Source organism: Suricata suricatta, chromosome 10, assembly GCF_006229205.1.
Source record: "Suricata suricatta isolate VVHF042 chromosome 10, meerkat_22Aug2017_6uvM2_HiC, whole genome shotgun sequence".
In the NCBI taxonomy this organism is placed as follows: Eukaryota; Metazoa; Chordata; class Mammalia; order Carnivora; family Herpestidae; genus Suricata; species Suricata suricatta.
In genome coordinates this window covers 6,359,925-6,383,353 of record NC_043709.1, presented here as the reverse complement: position 1 = coordinate 6,383,353, position 23,429 = coordinate 6,359,925, and the positions used below count along the sequence as shown (strand labels likewise).

Genomic DNA, 23,429 nt, shown 5'->3' with positions numbered 1-23,429 from the left:
GCGAGGCCCGGCTGCGGGGGCCGCTCTGCCCGGGAGGAGCCCGCGCCCCGCTCAGCCTTGCAGCCCCGCGCCCTGAGCATCTCCCGGGAGGAACAGAGACAAAGGAGGATTCATGTCCAAAGGTAGGGCGGCCGGCTGGGCCACCGGCGCCCGCTGGGAGGAGGCTGCGGCCCCGGAAAGCCCGGCTGGAGGTGCTGCCAGAGGGAGGGTTGACGCGCCGAGGAGCCCACGCACGGTGACATATGCACGGACACGCGCACACACGGTGGCACACACCCCAAGATATACATTCCCGGAGAAATGCACACACGGGATCGCGGGGAGATACAGAGACCCACGGACGCACAAGCGGGGACCCAGATGCACACAGAAAGCCCCACGCTAGAGCACACCGCGACACGCACACACATGCACACCACGCACAGGTTACCAGGGCCACCTACAGCCATATAAGAGACCTGTACGCTGACACATAGACCCTTCCCCCACACACAGGCGCACACTGAGACAGGCACAGGCACTGAGACAGCTGGGGTCTCCAAGGGAACTCATTGGCCTCCAGAGGCCTGGGCTGGGGGAAGGGGGTGTCCCAGGGCTCTTTGCAACTGTGAACGGGAAAAGACTAGCATACCTTCTGTGATTCGTTTTCTGAGAGCCGGGCTGGAGCTGGGGTGGTCTGGAATGGCCTCTGCCGGTGCGGGTGGAGTCTTGAAGGCTGCTAGGACTGGAAGCAGGGGAAGATTCCAGCTCAGGAAGGGAGGGAGAGACCCTTCAAACCCACCCCCCACCCCCAGGCAGGTGCTATTCTGGAAAGATCTCCTCCCCCTGCTGCCACCTTCCCAACAGAGGGGTGGGGTCCCTGGGCCAGACAAAGACAAAGCCATTCATTTGTCTGTAAAAGAAAGCACTAGGGTCCTTGCTTGGCATTGGAGAGGGGGGTGCTGTTTCTGTTGGGGACTCAAAGCTGAGTCAGGTGGACAGTGCCTCTCCCTAGAGCATTGATGGGGCAGGTGGCTCCTGGTGGGGGACAGGGAGGGCAGGTGCTGACAGCTCCTCTTCCTCTCCAGAAACCCCGGGACAGCTGGGAGCTTAGGAGGACCCCAGGGACCATCTCGGCAGGATGACACTTGAACTGTATCCTGCCACCTTCATCCTGAGCTCTTCCTACCCTTGGGGAACCCCCCCCCCAATCCTTGTTGCAGGGGAGGGAGAGGGCCTCTCTTAGCAGAGTCTACCCCTTTAACTGCGGCCGACACAGGAGCCGTTTCCTGGCTGGGGGTCAGTCAGCTGCCCTGCAAAGGGAACAGCATGTGAGGGAGAAGAAAGGTGATGGCTCTGAAGTGACATGTGCCTCCCTGTGAGGCATTCATTCATTCACTCACTCATTGCTGAGTGCCTGTGTTATGCTAGTTTCAAGGGGGCACAGATATCAATGGGACATACATGGTCTCTTCCGTGAAGAAGGGTGGGAACTAGCCTATGTTCAGGACCAGGTAATTTATGTCCATGCTCTGGTATAACGTTCACAGCAACCCAGCAAGGTAGGGACTATGGCCGTTTTCCTGAGAAAACTGGGGCTCACAGGGGTCATCCAGGTGGGAGTCAAGCCTGGGCCAGCTGCCCATCTGGGGTTGGCATGGTAGGACCAAGGGAGCTGTCCACGCAGAGGATGGAGCTATAGAATTCTGCTCCAGAGCAGTGCTTGTCCTGTTCCCTGGGAGTTAGCTGTCAGGCACCCTCAGCAGACGGTGGACCCTCAGGGGCAAGGTCCTTCTTGGGGGTTCAAAAGTCTCTTTGGTATTAAGTCTAGGGTTGGCTGGAGTGGGCTCCCGTTTGGCAGCATATGAAATGTCCTGGAAGGGAAGGAGGAAAAGAGTGAACGTGAGGGGTCCCAGGTATTCAGGGGGCCGAGGAAGCGCAGACCAGGGGCACCTGTCTCAGGTGGGGGAAGCAGAAGCTTTCCTAGAGGTGGGCCTTGAGCGGAATGGTGAAGGAGGAGTAGGAGTCAGCCACGGGCTGGGGTGGGCAAGGGTCGCCGTCAAAGGTCCTGACAGAGTGACCGATGCCCGTTCGCAGTACTCGTGGCTGATGGGCTGTGGTTAGCATGTGGCTGGCATGTACTGGCATGTGGTTGGGAGAGGTAACTTGCCATTAGGTGCTCTATACGGTGTGCGCATGGGGGTTAGGAGGTGCTTGGTGGTCCTAGAAGTTGCCTGGACGTCTGGTGGGCGGCCCCTTCTTGCAACCAGGGTCGGTCTTTGGGGAATGCTCTTTTAGGGTGCTACCAAGGACGGGCCAGAGTCGCGCAGGCCCTAGTTAAGGGCACGCACTTTATAAGGATACTAACAAAATCTCCCACGAAGAAATATAAGACTCACTTTCCACGTTGGTAGAACAGGGTAAGACCCCTCCCAGCCGTCCACAGATGGATCTGTGTCACAACACAGGTTGTGAAATCACGTGGGCATGAGGGGAGTGGTCTGGGCCAGCCGTGGAAGCAGCTGGGCAGGGAAAATGGGGCATGGCCTCCAGTGCAGGTGTACCCAGTGGGGCCTGGGAGCCACATGCAGCCGGGGAGGCGCAGGCCGGGCTGTGAGAGTCAGCTGCTGCAGGGCTGAGCCAATCTTGCTGCTGCCTGGAGCCGCCTGGCTGGCAACGGCTTCCTAGGAAGTAGGAGGGAGCCACGCCAGGCCCTGGGGAGGTCTCCAGGCTTTTGTCAGATTTGGCTGTGCCTGAGAGTGACAAGCAAAGAACAGTTTTCCGTTGGGAGAGAGAGTCTTACCAGGCCTGGTGGAAAGGCCAGGTGGTGGGGGCACAAGAACAGACTCCTGACTGAGTCTGGGGGTGGGGGAGGGAGGCACTCCTGTCCCCCCCCTTGCCCATCTGCTGCTCCCTCAGTTCTCCGTGTGAGCCTGAGAACTGCAGGAACCACAGGATTCCAGAAGGGCAAAGCTGGGAGAGGTCCTAGAGGGAGCGTGGATTCCAATAACTATGCTGTGTAATTAGCATTGCTTTCACAGGCCCCACTTCATTTGCCTTCCTGACAAGCTCATGAACTTGAAAGGGGCAGGGGCAAGAGGGTCTGGGAGTGGGAGGCGCTGTGCGGGGTGGGGGTGGGGGCGCTTCTAGGCATCATGGCTCACGTGATGCTCTCCACAGCCTTAATCCTGATCCTGTCCAGTTTCTAATGAGGAAGCAGGCTCGGGGGGGGGGGGGGGGGGGGGGGGCCTGACTTGCCCAAGTTCACATTCCTGGCAAGTAGCAGGGCCAGGCTCGTTCCGCAGCGCCACGTGTACCCATTTTATGGATGGGAAAATGGAGTTGCTCCAAACTGAAACCTACCCTGGTAGACAGGGTCCCATGAGGCCCCACGAGGAAATGCACGGATTTCTCTTGTGTGTGAACATGCCTGCGATCTGCCGGACCCAGAGGGATCTGGCCTTCCCTCCCAGAGAAGGGCTGTGTCCTCAGCCTCCCGGTTATTTTGCTACCTACCATCCCATGAACACATTACGTCACCTCAGGCAAGTGACCGCTCCAACCTGGCTGTGGCTCATCCTCTTCCCCCTGGTGGAAAGGGGAGACTTATTCCTCCCACAGATTTAAAACGATGGCTAGGATGGTGTCTGGGACCCTTCAGGGCACAGACCCCCCTACTTTGCGGTGGTGCTCATGGAACAGAGGGGACACGGAGGCTGGAGGCAGGGGTGGTGCTCCTGTGGTATGAGGGGGTAACCCTATTTGCTTCTACAAGACAAAGCAACTGTGGTCAGTGACAAACAGTTAATAGATGTTAGGTTCAGTATCCTAAAAGGTCTTAGCACTTCATCTGAGGAGGCAAGAGTCAGGTCAGAATCACCCCAAATGTGTTTTAGACTGGTGGCTAGCCACTAGGGTTATGCTTCCCCCAGGGGACATTTGGCACTGTCCAGAGATATTTTTGGTTGTCACAACTGAGGTCAGGGATGCCACCAAACATCCTACAGTGCCCAGGACAGCCCCCTGCAATAATTATCCAGCCACAAATGTCAACAGGGCCAAGGTAGAGAAGCCCTGGGAATAGACAGACACACAGACAGACATGCTCTGGAGCGAGGGCACGAGAAAGTGCCCCAGCAGCCGGAGAGGCCAGGCACTGATCCCAGTGGGGTATCTGACTTGCTCTGTGTCTGGGGGAAGGCCTTCCTCCGCAGGCCTCGGCCTCTCCGGGAAGTGAGGGGCCATACGGGATGACACCCGAGGTCCCTTCTAGTCCCAGCGCTTTGTAGTTCTGTATTAAGAGAATGCTACTTTAGCTTCTGTGCAGCTTCTGTTTTCCTTCTGTTTCCACCTCTCCCGCCTTGGCTTCGCAGGGCTCCCAGAGGCCAGGACGGACGCAGCCATGTCAGAGCTGGTGCCTGAGCCCAGGCCTAAGCCGGCAGTGCCCATGAAGCCCGTCAGCATCAACTCGACCCTGCTGGGCTACATCGGCATCGACACCATCATCGAGCAGATGCGCAAGAAGACCATGAAGACTGGTTTCGACTTCAACATCATGGTGGTCGGTATGGAAGGCCGTGGGTCACTGGAGGCGGCAGTGGCGGGCAGCACTGAGGGTCCCGTTTCTGTCCCAAGGATTGGCCTCTGCCCGGCTTCCTTAGGATGAGCTCTTTCCAGGAGGAAAGATTTCACTATTCGGGTCACAAAAGCCTCACCCTCTTCTCCCCTCAAGACTAGCCAATCCAGGGGTGGGAACTTCGAGTGGATTGTCGGCCGGGCCCCGTCATGAGTGGGTGGATGCAGCAGCCTCTTGCGCATGCTCAGCCTGTCTTCAGGTGTGTGGCATGGGGAAATCGTCAGTGTCCCTTCCCACTGGTGTCAGAGGAGAAAGGAGATCTTATTATTTTTCTTAATGTTTATTTTTGAGAGAAAGAGAGAGAGAGAGCAAGTATGAGCAGAGGAAGGGCGGAGTGGGGGAGATAGAGGATCCAAAGCAGGCTCTACACTGACAGCAGTGAGCTCCATGCAGGGCTTGAACTCATGAACCACGTGATCATGACCTGAGCCAAAGTTGGACACTCCACCGACTGAGCTACCCGGGTGCCCGAGGGTGGTCTTATTTCTGCTCTTTTGTAGTGCTTTAAAGCTTAAAGGGAATTTTTAGGACATTGGTCACTAAGTAGTGTCACTGGGTCGCAGAATATAAGAGCAGGAAGGGACTTTTGCCTGGTATCAGTAGGACAGTCACTCAGTTGCTGAGGCAGGGGCCTGGACGTCATCTTTCTTTCTCCTTTCTCCCCCAGTGCAGTCATCAAGACCTGTTGGTTTTACCTCGTAAATCTCCCTTAAGTCTGTCCACTTCTTTCTATTGCCACGGTGACCACTCTTAGCTCAGTGAGATCTCCCACCTGGATTGCTACAGCCACCTGACTCAGGGCTGCTCAAAGATAAGGGGATGGCTGGAGTTTAAATCATTTGACAAGTCTTGCTATAAAAAACATCAACTGAGGGGTGGCTGGGTGGCCCACTTGGTTAAGTGTCTGACTTTGGCTCAGGTCATGATCTCATGGTTCTTGGCTTCAAGCCCCATATGAGGCTCTGTGCTGACAGCTCAGAGCCTACAGCCTGCTTCGGATTCTGTGTGTCCCTCTCTCTGACATTCCCCTGCTTGTGCTCTGTCTCTTTCCGTCTCCCAAAAATAAACGTTAAAAAAATTTTTTTTTAATTTTTTTTTAAATTTTTTAAATGTTTTATTTATTTTTGATACAGAGAGAGACAGAGCATGAGAGGGGGAGGGGCCGAGAGAGAAGGAGACACAGAACCGGAAGCAGGCTCCAGGCTCTGAGTTAGCGGTCAGCACAGAGCCTGACGCGGGGCTCGAACCCACAAAAGTGAGATCTGACCTGAGCCGAAGTCGGAGGCTTAACCGACTGAGCCACCCAGGCGCCCCTAAAAAATTGTTTTAATGCCCCCTCAATTGAACTAAACAGTGTGCTTAGTGTTATGGTGAATTTACTTTCTGGTGCAAATTTCTTATCTCAAGAATGAGTAGCAAATAGTTCATGGACCTTGGTCCCTGGGGCCACACTTTGAGGGACATTGACCCTCCTGGTCCTCTGTCTTCCTTCTGTTTCAATCCATTATCCACCAGCGACTGAATAATTTTTCCAACTTGCTGAACTCCGTAGGTCACCCAGCCTACTTAGAACCTTTCAGTAGACTTAAGGGCTTAAACTCCTAGCCTGGCCTGGTGCTACCTTGCCACTCACGTCTTACCACTCCCGGCATGGCATTCTACTCCTCGCTTGTGAGGAAAGTTTTCCTGGATTCACTGTGCTCTGAGCAAGACTTCCCTGCCTCTGAGCCTTTGACTATGTCATTCCCTCTGTTTAGAACTCCCTTCCAGCTTCTCATGGGTCTTTCAAAGTTACCCTGCAGGTTTCAGTTTCGTTGTTGCTTCTTCCTAGAAGTCCTCCCCAGTTCCAGAAATACTGGATCACATTCCCTCCAGTTTGCTGCTATAATGTCCCAGGGCTGTCTCTTTCATAGGGCATACCGTAACTGCTTCCTTCTGTTTCGGTCTTCGTCACACTAAACGGCTTCGTGAGGGTAAGGATGAGGTCTTGTCCACCTCTCCACCTCCAATTCTGGCACAGCGCTTGGCACTCAAGAGTGCTTAGTGAGCAAGCGACCTCAGAAGACATCCAGACCAGGAATGAGAAGGAAATACAGGCCACATGGGCTACTTCTCCATCCCCACCATGGGGGGAGATGTCGCCAACTGGTCACAGCTCACGTCCAGGACAGGGCTGAGCCACGGTGGTCTTCTTAACGTATTGGTCCAGGTGGCTACTTCCGACTGAGCAGTTGGATTGAGAAATGCAGCTTATTTGCCATCTCTGGTCTCATCAGCTGCCCCTCTTGCCATCGTGTTGTCGGTAAAAGAAACTAGGGGAGCAAACGTGGCCAGTCCGAGGTGTTCGGGGAGGAGCCCGGGTGGGTCTGGAGCCCCCCAGCCGGCTCCTTTGCCTAATATACAACAGGAATGCCCTAGATCAGCACTTCTTTTCAATTTTTTATTTTATTTTTTAATGTTTATTCATTTTTTGAGAGAGAGACAGATAGAGCATCAGTGGGGGAGGGGCAGAGAGAGAGAGGGAGACAAGAATCCAAAATAGGCTCCAGGCTTTGAGCTGTCAACACAGAGCCCGATGCAGGGCTTGAACCCACAACCCGTGAGATCACAACCTGGTTGAAGTCGAATGCTTAACTGACTGAGCCACCCAGGCGTCCCACTTCTTTCATAAACTAAAAAAAATTATTTATTTATTTTGAGGGAGAGAGCGTGTGCATGAGTATGAGCGGGGTGGGGGGAGGGCAGGGAGATGTGGGGCTCCAACCCATGAACTGTGAACTCATGACCTGAGCCCAAATCAAGAGTGGGCCCCCAGGCCGGCACTTCTGACTTTCCTGTCTGGTGGTCCTGTCAAAGTGCAGATTTTGAAGCATCGGACTGGGTGGGGCCTGGGACCCTGCATTTCTTACGAGCATCCAGGTGAGACCGACGACATTCGGCAGTCGCAGGCCTGCCTGTGTGATCCTTGGGCAAGGGAACGTTTGAGGAGCACGGCTTGGGCCAGTGGTTTTCAAACGCGTTTTAGTTGCAGAACTCTTCCTTCGGATGAAATCTGCTGCAGCACTATGTGTGTAAAACAGGTCAAAACGGGGCGCCTGACTGGCTCAGTCAGTAGAACGTGTGACTTTTTAAAAAATTTTACTTATGCTTTGAAAGAGACACACACAGAGTGTGAGCAGGGGAGGAGGGACAGAGAGAGAGGGAGACACTGAATCCAAAGCAGGCTTCAGGCTCTGAACTGTCAGCGCAGAGCCCAGTGCGGGGCTTGAACTCACGAACCACGAGATCATGACCTGAGCTGAAGTCGGACGCTTAACTGACTGAGCTGCCCAGGCACATATTTTATTAGGTGAGGGTTAATCTCTCTAGGAGCACTTCAGCTGGGGATAAAGAGAGCTCTGCCATGGGATCCACAGGGCTGTGGGATTCAAACCAGATTTTGCTAACAGATGTGGAAGTGCGTACGCACCGAGGCAGGATCAGACGGCGATGGAGTTCTGCCGTTACATTTAGATTATTAAAGACTAAAAACTGAAGTGGAGCAGATACAAGACAAAACGCCACTCCACTGGACAAATACAGAGGCTTTCCCCTTTCCCAGCGGTCCTGGAGCTCTGGAAAGGAGGAAAGAATGTCGACTCCAGCTGACGTTGCCCCTAGTCCCTCTCAGCTACCAGGAAACTGTCCCCACCTGCCTGCTCTCCACTCAGTCCTTTGCCTCCAGTGAGTGAAAAACTGGGGGCGTGGCCTGGATCAAGGCTCTAGAAATCTGTAGGCCCGTGGGAGAGATGGCCGGCTCAGGAGGTGGACACGGGTCTTCCCCACCGTGTCACCCTCCTCCTGTCTTGTGGCAGGTCAGAGCGGACTGGGCAAGTCAACGCTGGTCAACACGCTCTTCAAATCCCAGGTGAGCCGCAAGGCCTCCAGCTGGAACCGAGAGGAGAAGATTCCCAAGACTGTGGAGATCAAAGCTATTGGGCACGGTGAGGACCGGGCAGGACCCCTGTGGCCGCTGTTCAGAAGGGTCTCTGCCAGAGAGGGAGAGACGGGCAAATGAAAGGCAGTTTTGAGACAGAAGAGAACAGAGGCCTCAAGTCTGTGAAGCCAGCTCCTTGGCTAGAAAAGGGGGGGATTAAAAAGGAAAGAAGTGGGGCTTGAGCTGGATGATGAAGCGAGGGTGGGATTTAGACAAGAAAGAAGCCAGGAGGGCCCAGCAGGTGGCGGGAACAGAAGTACTGAGGTGGGAAGACCCTGAACTTGACTTTTCCAGTAGTTGGTCCTCAGGAAGGATGGAAGGAACCTGGGTCTGCCTGACGGGTAGGCAGCAGGGTACCTGGCATCAGCTGGAAGACTGACCTCCCTGGTGCCCCTCTGTCTCCCCCGCAGTGATAGAGGAAGGCGGGGTCAAAATGAAACTGACGGTCATCGACACCCCGGGCTTTGGAGACCAGATCAACAATGAAAACTGGTATATTTCTGCCTGTGAGATTTCTGCCCTAAAGACGCCGCAAGGAAGACGTTGAACACGGTGCAGATTCATTCCATCGAGAGCCATCTGCACCCTTCGTGCCGAGGGGCTGAGTGGGAAAACTTACTAACAGATGGCAGAGGGGCTTTATAAAGAGGCGAGGGAAGAGACCCGGGGGGTGGGGGGGGGCGGCGCAGTGCAGAGGGAATTTTGGCTATGGGATTACCTACAGGAGGCTGCAGGGCAGGGCGGACAGAACAAGGGGAGCTATGGGCTGATCTGAGGGCTGTGGCAGAGCTTGGCCTGTGGGCAACGTCTTAGCCGGGAAGAAGAGAGAAGGGTGGGCAATTTCCTTGAGCAAAGAGCCTCTGGGAATTCACTGAGCTAAGCTGCAATGAGCATGCAGCCAAGGAGGGGTAGCATACGCTGTGCAGAATATAGATGGAAAGTTCCAGGCAGAAGTTTGCTCCCTGATAGGGGTGGAGACCGTTGTTCCTCTGTGCAGGAGCTGGGGTCTGCCACGGATAGGCAGGGCGGCTGGACAACACAACTTAGAACCATCGTGGAAAAGTGACTGGGTGTCCTCTTCTCTGGTTATTTGAATGCTCCTTGAAGGAGAAAGGTGATCATGACATTGGCAACAGTCAGGATAATGAGTTGTGGCCATGTTGAATGTTTTCTGTATGCCATTGCTATGTTAAGTACCGAACCTCCGTTCTTGGGAGGGCTTTTAGCAGAATGGGTGCTCCCATTTTGCTTGGGAGAAAATAGCCTCAGGGAGGGGATGAGACTTCCTCGGGGCCTCCCAGCTAACAAGGAATGGAGGTGGGGAAAGTGTGTGTTGGTTTCTGGAGGGGGTGGGGTTCTGTAAGACCCCTGGCCCAGTCAGAGGAGTAGGTCCCCGGGGGAGTTCTAGTCTTGCTGATGAGAAGAGCGTCCATGGGGGTCTGAGGGAGAGTGGTCAGCCTCCCCCAGGCCCACCAGGGGAGGCAGAAATGAGAGGGATGTGAGGGCCCTGCTGTCTGACCGTGCCTAAGGCGAGCCCCCAGGCCCTGTCTTTCTGGGACATCCGTCTGCTTTCTTCCCATGCCCCAGCTGGGAGCCCATCGAGAAGTACATCAATGAACAGTATGAGAAGTTCCTGAAGGAGGAGGTCAACATTGCCAGGAAGAAACGCATCCCTGACACCCGTGTCCACTGCTGCCTCTACTTCATCTCGCCCACGGGACACTCGTATGTACCAATCCCGCCCCCCGTGGCCACACCTGGCTCTAGTTTGTGTCATTCTCTAGTGGATGACTAATCCCTGGATGCAGCTGGGGCCCCAGAGGAGCCCCAGTGTAGTCATGGCCTTGGGATCCCCCAGACTTGCCCGAAAAAAGGCTGACTTTCTTACCAGGAGGGTAAGGCTGACCAACATCAGCCCCCTATGCTGCCCGCTGGGGTTCGGGCACATGTGTGCCCACAGACGGGAGCCAATATGTGAGCACGGAGGGCTCCTTGCTTATTCAGCAGATCGCTGCTTTGCACAAGGCTGGGGGGTGGGGCGGGATGGGCAGCAAGAAGAGTAAAATGGAGGCGGGCAGGGTTAGTGAATTGGGGTGTTTGGGGTGGGTACGGGACCCCACTGTAGGCATTTGGTGGCCAGACCAGCATGTCTAGAGATGAAGGCTGGCAACGAGCAGAGCATTCTGGGAAGTCCGGTTGTGAGTGGCAGACGGGACGGCACCATAGGGAGGAGAGGCCTGGGACAGAGAGAGCCAACGCGCATGCCTGCCATTGCTTAGTACTGAGCCCGTCTGCTGGGCCAGAGTTCAGTTCTTGAGAGGAAGACACAGGCAAGGCAGACCCCCAAGTTTGGAGGAAGCAGGTACTCGGCAGGTGATTGAGGGTGGGGCCCAGGGATTCCTTCCCTGGAATGTTGACCCAAGGTCAGAGCAAGCCAGCAGATAGCCTGACTTAGTGAGTCCCCAAGACTGTGAACTAGAGCCAGACTGGGGCCCCAGAGCCTCGGGGGAGCTGGGCCCTCAGATGGGGAGGGCCAAGGCCTCCAGCTTGGCCCCTGCAGGACTAAGTGGAGGCTGGGAGAAGGCCCATCACAGGGTGCTGTCCTGGGGGCGCCAGGAGCCCCGGGTGGAGCATGTGACTCTTGACCTCAGGGTTGTGGGTTCCAGCCCCACACTGAGCATGGAGATTACTTTTTTTTTCTAAAAATTTTTAATGTTTATTTTTCAGAGAGAGAGAGACAGATTGTGAGCAGAGGAGGGAAGAGAGAGAGGGAGGCACAGAATCCAAAGCAGGCTCCATCCAGGCTCTGAGCTGTCAGCATAGAGCCCGATGTGGGGCTCGAATTCATGAGCCATGAGACCATGACCTGACCTAAGACGGATGCTTAACTGACTGAGCCACCCAAGCGCCCCTGGGCATGGAGATTACTAAAAAAAAAAAAGAAAAAAAAAAAAAGAAAAAAAAGTGCAGAATAAGATAGACAAGTAACCATGACCCAAGGTCACATTGGCAGAGACGGCAGTCCACGCTGTCCCCGGGAGAGAAAGATCCCCGCGTCAGGAAGGCTGCTCTGAGGGCCGCTGGAGGGCCAGGATTTGAAGAGAAAGGGAGACGGTGGTCCCAGTGGGGCAGAGACTCAGAGCCTGTTCTGCAGGCTGTCAGGAGAGGGAGAAGCCCCTTGGCCTCAGCCAGGTTTCCGGCCAGCCAGTCCCTCTGTCCCCAGGGTGGCCCTGGAGTGGTGGCAGTGGCTGAGTCGGGGGGGAGGGCAAGGTGGCTCTGACCCCCCGCCTTCTCTGGGCCCCAGCTTGCGACCTCTCGATCTGGAGTTCATGAAACACCTCAGCAAAGTTGTGAACATCATCCCTGTCATTGCTAAGGCTGACACCATGACCCTGGAGGAGAAGTCTGAATTCAAGCAAAGGGTGAGAAGGCCCCTCCTCCTTTTCCTGTCCCCTCCCCTTCTTCCCCTCCTCTGGTCCAAGCCATGTCCTTTCCTTGAGTATTATATAGGCCCCCCTTCCCACCCAGCTCCTACTTAGCCATTAAAGAAGCTGAGCTGCCGGTGTCCGTGATGAGGACAAGTTCGAAGCCTCAGGCCGCCTTCTTCCCTCTCTTACTGGCAGAGACCGCTGAATACATACATCGTCACACACATGAGAAACCGCTCCTCAGTGTCAGCTTGCTTGGAGGGCTAGACTAATTAACTGACTTCCCACTAGTGTTTACTAGTGCTTCTAGAAGCTCCTCCCTGTACTGGATGCATGGGGACGGAGGTTGGGGCACTCAGGTGAAGCATAAAGACATTGCTCCCTTAAAGAAACTTATAATCAAGTAGAGGTACTGGGTGGCTTCCTGGAGGAGGTGAGACATGACTGTAGCTTTGGGAGAGGCCAGACCTACAGGCTTGGGGCGGGGAGCCTCGCTTCTCTTCCCTGCAATCAGGAACATGACTGGTAGCAGCATGAGCACTGCCCATGTGGGATCTGTACTCAGAGTGTCTAAATCCTAATCTTATGGACCCTGCAATGAGCACGCTACATGCCTAGACTATTCCCCAGCTCAGCCTGGGCTATAGTGGCCGTGTGACCAGGGTTCAGGTGTATTGGGATCTTCCTGCTGCTCAGGCCCTTGGAGTTCAGAGATGACTGGATTATCCAAGGCTGCATTCACCCCTCTGACTTCAGCTCACACACACACACACACACACACACACACACACACACACACACCTCACCCCACATGGCTACCTTGCTTCTCTTCCTTGCTCGTAGGTTCGAAAGGAGCTTGAAGTAAATGGCATTGAGTTCTACCCACAGAAGGAATTTGATGAGGATTTGGAGGACAAGACGGAGAACGACAAAATCCGGGTGGGTGCCCGGGGCCTGCTCATCACACAGATGCCCCCCTGTTACCAGTGGGATGTGGATCGTGGACCCCTCCTGTCTTTCCACCTGCTTTTCCCCTTTCATACTCTCTGCCCCACCTCTCCTGACCCAGACCAGAAGTGACACGGGAGAAAATGAGGACCGGGGCCCTTCCCGGGACTGTGAACTGTGCACCCAGAAAGCCAAAGTCCACGTCTGTCTCCTGCAGGGCCTGCCAGACTGGGGTGTGGTTGGTGGAAGGGCATGGGCAGGAAGAGCATCAGGCGGGGGTCCAAGGTGTCTATGCTCTAGTCAGAGCTCTGCCTCAATGACCCCTCTACAAAGTGCAGGGGCTGGGCTAAGTGGGTGGCCTAGAGGCTTTCTTTCCCTTAGAGGAACCCTTTAAAAAAATTAAACATCAGACGGACCTTCTGTACGTAAAACATGAAAACAGAGCAGGTCTTCCTCAGCGACACAGGCACAGAGCCCTGTCTTCTCAGCGGTCCCTGGGGTGTCTCCTGGGGATCTTAAGGCTTCGTGTGATTTCCACGACCCCCTTCCGTTCTAAACTTCTACAGTTCTGGGATCTTACATCATAATCCTGGGTTCTCGTCTGGGCCTTTCTCCGAACCACTGTGACCCGAGACAGATCATTTACTTGCGTCAGCCTTGAGTCTCCAGCTGTGTGAAGGGTGGATAATGTATCAGCAGCCCCTTGACTGACGTACTTGAGACAGGCAGTTAATCAGTTCGTTGGACAAGTCCGTCAAAGTGAAGAAATCGCTTAAAAAAACGATGCATACAAATCTTCAATGTTTTTACAGAAATATTTCTCGAGATGATTAAGTGAAACCAAAACATATACACTCCATTCGTTAAACATTCTTTTCACATGGAGACAAGGCTTCTGTTTTGAGAATAAGTCCAGTCTGAAGACAAGCGCAGCTCCCCTTTATCAGGTCAAGCTTCAGAGAAACAACTCGCCATGGTCCTACGCCCTCAGCTTCCATAATAGTTAACTTATCCAATAACCATTACACATCAGGCAAGCAGATTTGGGAACAAAAGTCTGTCTCTTGGCGAACGTTCAGCCCGTCGGGGGGAGCAGAGGGGCCCACAAACATCAGACAGTGGTCTTGGAGCTCTGAGAGGTCGCGGACATGGACCTCTGCCAGTAGGTTTCATGCGAGGTGGTGGAAAGCAGCAGTTATGCGGTTGTCCGATGGGTGGGGATCACTTAAGAGAGGTCCTTCTATCCTAGCTTAGCCCACAGAGTTGTTCCAAGCCAAAGCAAACACATTAAAGCAATAAAAAGTACAAAGCGTTCTGTTGAAGGAAGGCCGATTTATTAAGGTGAACCAGCCAGGCAGGGGTGTGATTGTGAGTTTGACCAGGACTTCAGACTTCTTTTCAGGAGACAAGAGCCTTGCCCTAGCCCCTTGCCACGGGTGGGATCACTGAATGAACATCAGAGATGTGCAGTTCAAGGCTAGAGACCCAGGGCTGTACGCCATCCTGTCCTTGGAGGCCCAGACGGTACAGGAGGTTGACATGCACATACGTGTCGTTTGTCAGCAGGAGAGCATGCCTTTCGCGGTGGTGGGCAGCGACAAGGAGTACCAGGTGAACGGCAAGCGGGTCCTCGGCCGGAAAACCCCCTGGGGGATCATCGAAGGTAATTTGATGCGTCTTCTTGAAAAACTGGCTGCCGGTCCATGACACTTATTTGTTAAGCATCTATAGTTCAGGGCACTGTCCAGGCACATAGGCTGTAAACTGAATGCCAGCCACACCCTGCCGTGAGGAGCTTACCATCTAAACGAGAAGGTGAATTTCAGAGGCAGGAAGTGATAAAAGGCCGAGTTAGCACCTGACTGGGAGGCGCTGACTTTGACTCGTGTGTCAAAGGGGTTGAGAACATGCGAGAGATTAATGAGCACTGAAAAAACAGAAAGGTTTTCGCACGAAAGGGGACGTGAGCTGACAGACTGCCCAAGGGTGGTTCAGATGTGGCCAGTTTCATTCTGTTATGAAGGGATGGGACCTCGCGAAGGTCAGTAGCGATTCTGAGAGTTTTCAAAGAACTGCTTCGGCGGTCTTTGTGCTAAACTTCTGCAGGGAGCGGGGCGGATGTGACGGTCCTCAGAACCCGAGCCGTGAGGGCCTTGCGTCTCAGGTTAAGGGTCTTGGCCAAGATCACATGACTTGTTAGTGGTGAAACTGGGACTTCGGACCCAGATTTCAGTTCCACAGCTGAATTTATGTCAGCTTCCAAGCCAAGTTCATCCCGCTGCACCACATCGTCTCTCAATTGTCTATGGCCTTGTGTTGGGATTTTTTTTTTTAAATACCATTTGCACACTGCTTTGAATTGGAATCTTTTATGAGGATGTCTGTCTTGTCCACTAGACTGTGGGACATGAGGGTCCATGTCTTAATTCGCTTCTGCTCCCATAGCCCTTGACAAGTGATTTGTATATAATAGGTACTCAGTCTGTAGTGAATTAGATTCATCATGTAGCGCGTGACCTTTTTAAGATTGCTCGATAGTTGTTTGCTATGTGTGCTACTGTCTTCCAATCAGATTATAAGCTCCTTAAGGATAGGAATTGTGTCTTAGGTCTTGGGCAGATTTTTAGAGCCCCTGTGTGTTAATTTCCTTTCCTATGCAATGGGAAATACAATCATCCCTATTAGTTGTTATTTCACAGAGTCTAGAATAGGTATCGTGTCATTGAAGCTGCTCAATAACTATTTGTTCAGGGGCACGTAGGTGGCCCAGTGGGTTAACTGTCGGACTCTTGATCTCAGCATGGGTCTTGATCTCAGAGTCATGAGTTCAAGCTCCACCTTGGGCCCCATGCTGGGCATGAAGCCTGCTTAAAAAAATTTTTGTTCAATGAATAAAATGCCATGCACAGAAATGCCAGGATGGACAAACCTCTGGAAGGCTTACAGTAAATTCCCTGTCCTGTGGCTCCCTCCTAAATGCCTCTGTGAGCTGACCGGAAGTTCATCTGCTGGGTGTTGCTACATTAGCGAAATGACCACCTGTCTTATTCTGTTCACAGTGGAAAACCTCAACCACTGTGAGTTTGCCCTGCTTCGAGACTTTGTCATCAGGTGAGACGCACCCCTTCCCTCGGATGGCAGGTTTACTTACTTGGGGTCAGGAGGCCATCTGTTCAGATCGACTTCCTCAGTCTCCAGTCTCTGACAGAGCTCTCTGCCCCCAGTGCAGCTCCCATCACGAAGCAAAAGGGGCTGAAGAGGTATCGTTAGCTCTCTGGCAGGGGCCCCAGGCCCTGGGCCCCGGCCGGGGAAGTGATGTGTTAACCTCAGAGGTGGGTCAGCCTCCTCCTCTTCCCACCCTTAATCACATCCCTCTCTCTTCTCTTCTCGCCCTTTGTCCCTTAGGACCCACCTCCAGGACCTCAAGGAAGTGACACACAACATCCACTATGAGACCTACAGGGCCAAGCGGCTCAATGACAATGGAGGCCTCCCTCCGGTGAGCGTGGACACAGAGGAAAGCCACGACAGTAACCCATGACGACCCTTTCTCTATTTCATCACACATACCCACCTCCCCCCACACGCACATACCGCCAACCACTTTCTTCCTTTCTACTCTGTCCCCCAGGCCTGTCTGGTGTTTGTGGTTTGTGGAGTTTGTCTACAGTGTGTGTGTGTGTGTGTGTGTGTGTGTGTGTGTGTATGAGAGGGAGGGAGAGACTGTGTGTGTCTGTGTGTGTGCATGCGTGCGCGCATATACATGTGCAAGGGTGAGGTATTTTCACTGCCCTCCCTGGAAAGTCCCTTGTAAGTTTGGTTCCTCCATGGCTGTCCATTATCTGTCTCCTTTCCTTGTGTCCCAGAACACAGCCGTGTGCCTCGCTCAAGAGGTCTAGGGGAGGTTTCAGTTAAAAATGATGGGGAGCAGGTGAGCCACAGGTAACTCTTTCTTATCTCTGAACCCGCCCACAAACTGGGACCGCAGAGACTCTCTGAGGACAGCTTTGGAGCCGGACCTGGCGGGGGTGGGGGATGGAGGTGGCAGTCTAGGGTAAGGCTAGGACTGTCTAGGAGAGGGAAGGTCGAGGGAAAGCAGGGGAGTCCGGAGCGGGGTTCCTGCAGAAAGATTTAGTGCCCAGAAGCGGAGAAGAGAGCGCTACCCTTCAGTCTGTGCTGCCTTCCCTGCCCATAAACCCACCTGTTACTGTCCGTCGTGGCTGCAGACTGCCGCTTTGCACACGCGCCTCGCCTCACTCAACCTCTGCTCCCACTCTCTCCCTTTCTCCCCCTGCCCTCATTCCTTCATCCTGCCCCTCTCTGACTTCTTTCACTTGCTTTGAGTCTAATCCACTTTAGCTACAGTTCTATATTTAGGATTTATGCCCAGTCTACTTCCAAAAATGACTTCAGGCCACCTTAAAATAAAGTCACAGCCAGGGCACATGACAGTACAAACGGAGATTACGAGAGAAATCAGATCCACAGGGAGGAGTGGGAAAGGAAGTCTCTGCCACGCACAATGATGTGTGTCGGCCCAGACAAAGGACGACTCTGCCAAACGGGACCAGTTAGGCAGTTCCCAGTATCTGGCTCAAGAAGCACCTGTGCTGGTCAAGTGAGACCACCTTTCCTTAGGCACGAAGTTCTAGAAGAATTGAGTCTCAACAAGTTTTAAGAGCAATACACAATCTTTGCCTTTCTCAGTGGTTTGGCTTCAGAGGCCAATTTTAAATGACACCTCACATTTCTTCATCAGGATTTCTTCATCATGAGGATTCTCCATCCTCAACGCTGGCTGCTCTGCTGCTCACTTCCCATATATGCTTGACTCCCTCTTGACTTCTTTTCTGTTCTCACTGTGCATGTCTGTCGGTCTGTCTGTCTTTCTCTGCTTCTCCCTGATTCCCCTTCCTGACCCCTGGAGACCTTCCTAATGATACCCACATACAATTAGCCTTTTCTTGGTTGCCCTCAGCCCTGTATTTATCAATGCATAGATCTCATAGATCTCCCCTGTTCAGTTTACAAATTACTCTTTCTCGTTTAGTATCGAAGGTGGCTGAAACTTGGGCCCGGGGAAACAATGTAGCCTTAGGTAAGGGAAAACACCAACTGCTACAGTTTACAATAACCTCATACAACCTCCTATCCCATCTCCTGGTCCAGCCCTAGGTGTTTTACTGGTCCACTACAAATCCCAGCATTTATAGCCTCTTGTCACTCAGGTGCTAGGAAAACACAGACCAAGATTCGGTGGACCAGGAGAAAGAGGTGGGTGACCCCAAACCAGTGACCTAAAGCCTACGGTCTCCATCTTTCTTGGAGGCTCTTTACCAATCCCATACACGTCCTCCCCCACCCACAAAATTATTCCAGGGCAAGCACCTGTCAGCATAGAACAGCAGCAGAGTTAAAACCCAGAGGTTGCTCCATGTCAGCAGAAGGGGGATCCCTGGTGTCTACAGGGGGCAGTCGCGAAGGCGGACGTGGGACTGGCCACCTAGACTAGCAGGGGGAGGTCTGGCGGGGGTGGTGGGCGCTGGAGAGGTTGAGTAGAGAAGGATGCTGGGCACCCCTGAGCCGTGATCTCGGCCTCCCTGGAGAGGCTGTTTTATGTGTCTGCTGCCAGCTGCTGGTCTCCACACCCTCAACCGTTCTCACCCCCCCCTGCAGGGAGAAGGCCTCCTGGGCACTGTCCTTCCACCCGTGCCAGCCACCCCCTGCCCCACTGCTGAATGAAGGCCATTTCAAGTGCTGCTTCTCCCTCCATCCCTCCCAGCTGTTATTGCTGCCGGGCCGTGGCCTTTTTAGTGCTGTGCTTGCCCAGCCCACCACCACAGCCCCCCCCAGCTCTCAGCAGGTCGGAGGGGCCAAGCTGCCTCTTTAGGACAGTTGCTTCCTCCATTTATCCAAACCACCCCTCTCCTCCCAGTGGAATGGAGCTCTCGCCAGCACTGCCCTCCTCCATCGTCTGTGTCAGCCGGTCCCAGCCCATCCATAGGGTGAAAGAACTCATCAGGAGCTCCTTCTGCCCTTGCAAACCCATACCAGCTACTTGTCACCATCTTCAAGGGCAATGGCATTGCTCTCTGCCCATTCATCTGCATGAGCTCCTCTTGGCTTCCTTCAAGGGTCAAGGAAGCGACTTTTCTGCTTGTCAGGCTTTGTTGATGTCAGCTGTGTGAGCCCCAATGTGGGACAAGGGTGTCTCCTTCATTGCTTAAAGCTTATTTATAACGATGGATCACTACGGATGTGGGGGAGCAAGGGCTAGGGTCACTTTAAAAACAAAATCACCACTTGTGGCTGGCCCAGAGTGCAGTTTCTCTCTCTCACACACACACACACACACACACACACACACACCCCTTTACCCCCATAATGCAGCCACTTAGGAGGAGTGGTTTTCCTGAAGAGACATTTCTGGTATTGACTTCCTCATCCTCAAACTTAAAAAAAGAACTTAACAGACACAAACTCCAGAACCCCACGGGACGGGAACTCTAGGGAGAAAAAAAAGCACCCTTCTGTCCACCTAGCAATAAGAGGGATCTCTTCCCACCTACCCTGACCATTCCTGTCCCCACCTCCACCCTGTTAATGTGAGTAATTAATTAGCCTGGCCACAGTTGGTCACTGTAGGCTAGTGGAAAATGCCCACTGTGGGGGGAAAGCCCCCCATCAGATGCATGAATGTTTGCGAATGTTGGCTGCCACTGCCCCACATACTGTGTCTTTATGGGATCCTCCCCCTGCCCACCCACCCCTACCCTCTCCACCTGGACACTACTTTCTCAAAGGCTGGTGACTTGCGGGCCATTCATCTACAACTAAGTCCTGATGGAGCAAGAGGCCCAAGCCTAGGGGATGCAAGAACGACCCATTTCTTAAATGTTACCAGTCCCAGCCAACTTTTGGTGACATTATGGTTAAATTCCCCAATTGAAAACAAGCCAACAGACACTCAAACTGGTTGTGTACAAGTTGCTAGACTTTATGTGTTGTACAACTAAACATTGCTGTTTGAACAATAATTGCCTGGCCTGTGTCTCATTTGTGTTCACTCCTTGGCCAAATTAGCCATTACAGCATCTCATCCATGGGTGGTGGGTGAGCGGGAGCCATCCTGGTAAGAAGTAGCCACAGAAATTACAGATTGAAAACATTTTGTGAGTCCAGTGTGTCTTCAATTGGCTTGAAGATGGGCTTCGGTCATTATTCCATGTGTGTGTTTAATGTTTATTTATTTTGAGATAGAGCAGGGGGGGGACTGAAAGAGAGGAAGGAAGAGACGATCCCAAGCAGGCTCAGCGCCGTCTGCATGGAGCCCAATGTGGGGCTTAATCTCACGAACTGCAAGATCCTGACCTGAGCTGAAATCAAGAGTTGGACGCTCACCCAACTGAGCCACCCAGGTGCCCCTCCATGGGGTTTTGTATCCAACACGAGTGAGGCAGCTAGCGTGCTAGACCTTGAGGGATGCTGTGCTCTTCGTAGTCTGTCTCCTTCAGTGTAAACAGGGTTAATTTTCATTAAACAGATTTCCTAGCTTTTCCCTCCTTTCTCCAGAAGGCATGAAACCCAACTCTATGGAAGGAGTGGACCCATCTTGCCTAGAGACTTGCCTACTTTACAGTGAATGCTTTGAGAGTTAAGAAATCAAATTTAAGGCACTAGTTTCTCTCTTGTCTTTTTCAAACTGAAATCCTCTCTTGGAGGTTCCTACTCTCTTCTGTAGCCAACAAATAACACAACGCTCTCTCTCTATTTTTCTGAATTTGAGTGTGATGACCATATGCAATTGTGTTTGGGGTCTCAATATTCTGTAGGGTAAACGCAAGGTATAGAAGAATGGTGTGCATGTCATTCAGGGGGGTCATTCAGGTAAAGTGATGGGGACCAGAGCCAGAGTGGCAATGCCGCATCAAGATGGACAGATGTGGGAAGTTTTGAGTGATAGAGTAGTTTTAAAAACTTAAGTGGTCCTTCCACAGCTTCACATCATTCCTATTGTATTTGCTGTCCCAATAGTCTTCTTATGTTAAAAAAGAATCATGGGGGTGCGCCTGGGTGGCTCGGTTGGTGGAGCAGCCACAGGCTCAGGTCACCATCTGGCGGTTCTCCAGTTGGAGCCCCGCCTCTGGCTCTGTGCTGACAGCTCGGAGCCTGGAGCCTGCTTCAGATCCTGTGTCTCCCTCTCTCTTTGCCCTTCCCCTAGTCACACTCTGTTTCTCTCTGTCTCTGAAAAATGAATAAATCTTAAAAAACTTAAATTTTTTTTTTTTACATTTTATTTATTATTGAGAGACAGAGACAGGGGTAGGGCAGAGAGAGAGGGAGACACAGAATCTGAAGCAGGCTCCAGGCTCCGAGCTGTCAGCACAGAGCCTGATGCAGGCTCGAACTCACAACTCATGAGATCACGACCTGGCCAAAGTCGGGTGCTTAACTGAGTGAGCCACCCATGCACCCACTTAAAAACTTTTAAAAATAACAAATAAATAAAAATCAGCTTGGGGTATCTGGCTGGCTCAGGAGTTAGAGTATGCAACTTTCGATCTCCAGGGTATGAGTTCAAGCCCCATGTCGGGTGTAGAGATTATTATTATTATTTTTTTACATTTTATTTTATTTTATTTTTGAGAGACAGAGAGAGATAGCGTGAATAGGGAAGGGTCAGAGAGAGAGGGCGACACAGAATCCGAAGCAGGCTCCAGGCTCTGAGCTGTCAGCACAGAGCCCGATGCGGGGCTCGAACCCATAAACCGTGAGATCATGACCTGAGCCGAAGCTGGATGCTTAACCGACTGAGCCAGCCAGGCCGCCCTAGAGATTACTTTTAAAAAATAAATGATGACACATCTTTATTTGGCAACATTCCCCCCTCAGTGGTACATTTAAAAATAGCTCATCTTATAACTGACAGCATCTTAAACTTGTTGAATTACGGTAATCCAGAAGATGTTACCATCCCTTTGATTAAAGCCCTTCGGTGCTATTTTGTTAAGTCTGAAGGAAACAAGATGTACAACATTATAGTCTTTAAAGCAATTCCAGTATAATGTATCCCACCGGATCCTCACAATCACCCTCTGGAGAAGGCAGGGCAGGTCAGATGGTTGCCACAGGCGCTCTTGATCTAGGAACCTGCAGACTCCCCCTGACTCAACTCATTCACCCTTTCCTGGATGCTACCTCACCAGAAACCGGCTGGGATTCCAAATTTTCTCTGGCGGGGGAAAGTTGTTATGCTTGTCCTTGGGAGAAGCCAGAAATCTTTCTGGATCCTTTCTCCAAAGGGCATTAGCTTCCTGACCCGGGTCAGGAAAATCCTACTTCTGATTTCTGACCCATTCAGTCCATTCCCGAGGGCAGCCCAGCAACTAGCTACCCCGCTGGGGCCAAGACACCAGGGTAGATCCAGGAGCCCACTCACCTAACACTCAACGCCCACCCTCCACCCGCACTCTGGGGCGGGGTCAATTGCCCGGGCCGACTCCACCCCCACCAGCTGATTCCCAACGGGACACCTGGTTCTCTGACCACCGCCGCTCACGTGACCAGCCCCGTCGCCGCCCCCCCCCCCCCCCCCCCCCCCCCCCCCCCCCCCCCCCCCCCCCCCCCCCCCCCCCCCCCCCCCCCCCCCCCCCCCCCCCCCCCCCCCCCCCCCGGTCTTTGCGCCATAATCTTCACCCTCCCCTACAAAGCCCAGTCCCCAGGTTTGGCGCAGGCCCCGCCCCTTTCCATCTGAGGGGCGGCAGGAGGGGGCCTGGGGCAAGATGGCGGTGAATCAGAGCCACACCGAGAACCGCCTTGGGGTCGTCATTCCTTTCAGCGACAGGTGCCGGAGGGGGAAGGACAGGAAGGGTGCTGTCAGGACCGGGATAGACCGACAGGTGGAGCTGCGGGCTTGCAAATCTCAGCCAATCAGAGCCTTTCCCGCCTTTTCCGGCCTGGGGGGGGGCGCTGAGCCCCTCCCCCTCCATTGGGGCGCTCGAGCACCCGCGGGCGTTCTGGGCACGGACGGGCGGAGGCTGGGGCGCGTGTCCTTGCTGAGGGAAAGGGTGGGTGCGCCGCGCGAGGCGCGCGTCGCCTCAGAAGAAAGGCGGGAACGCGCTGGCAGTCGTGGGATGTTGCGCCGTCCCTCCGAGCCGCCTTTGGGAGCGCGAGACCTCCGTGGGGTGACGGCGGCCGGGGGGCTGTGGGTGCACCCCGCCCGTACTCCGGGGTCCCGGACGCGGAAGGGGCGGGGCTGTGGGCCCCTCCGAAGGATCCCGCGCCGTCTGGGGGCCTCGCCGCGTCCTCCGAACTTCCCGAAGCGCCCTTTCTTTCCGCCCAGACGGGGTCTTGGCGGCCCTTACTTCCCCGTATGGATCCGGACGGAAAGAGGGGCCGTCTAGGGAGAAGAACGCTTGCCGGGCCGCGCCGGTGGGTGGCCGTGCGCGGGGCCAGCGGGGCC

The 23,429-nt window shown here is 53.6% G+C and overlaps 2 protein-coding genes across 5 annotated transcripts in view; both read left to right on the top strand.

Moving 5' to 3' along the window:
* SEPTIN3 (septin 3) overlaps positions 1 to 20,004 on the top strand; it is a 23,439-nt gene extending 3,435 nt beyond the window's left edge. Inside the window, exons 1-11 of one of the 3 annotated variants that reach the window (XM_029955049.1) lie at positions 7 to 122; positions 4,353 to 4,544; positions 8,470 to 8,598; positions 9,002 to 9,083; positions 10,179 to 10,316; positions 11,896 to 12,013; positions 12,863 to 12,958; positions 14,534 to 14,630; positions 16,027 to 16,078; positions 16,373 to 16,466; positions 18,644 to 20,004. In XM_029955049.1, the coding sequence (XP_029810909.1) occupies positions 113 to 122; positions 4,353 to 4,544; positions 8,470 to 8,598; positions 9,002 to 9,083; positions 10,179 to 10,316; positions 11,896 to 12,013; positions 12,863 to 12,958; positions 14,534 to 14,630; positions 16,027 to 16,078; positions 16,373 to 16,466; positions 18,644 to 18,709 (1,074 nt within the window). In that variant the 5' untranslated portion in view covers positions 7 to 112 and the 3' untranslated portion in view covers positions 18,710 to 20,004. Of the gene's footprint in view, positions 1 to 6; positions 123 to 4,352; positions 4,545 to 8,469; positions 8,599 to 9,001; positions 9,084 to 10,178; positions 10,317 to 11,895; positions 12,014 to 12,862; positions 12,959 to 14,530; positions 14,631 to 16,026; positions 16,079 to 16,372; positions 16,467 to 18,643 lie in introns of those variants that run through there. The other 2 variants (XM_029955048.1, XM_029955047.1) reach the window with 2 other exon arrangements.
* Positions 20,005 to 22,722: 2,718 nt separating this feature from the next.
* WBP2NL (WBP2 N-terminal like) overlaps positions 22,723 to 23,429 on the top strand; it is a 30,847-nt gene continuing 30,140 nt past the window's right edge. For both annotated transcript variants that reach the window (XM_029954794.1, XM_029954793.1), the window contains exon 1: positions 22,723 to 22,811. In XM_029954794.1, the coding sequence (XP_029810654.1) occupies positions 22,750 to 22,811 (62 nt within the window). In that variant the 5' untranslated portion in view covers positions 22,723 to 22,749. The remainder of the gene's footprint in view (positions 22,812 to 23,429) is intronic.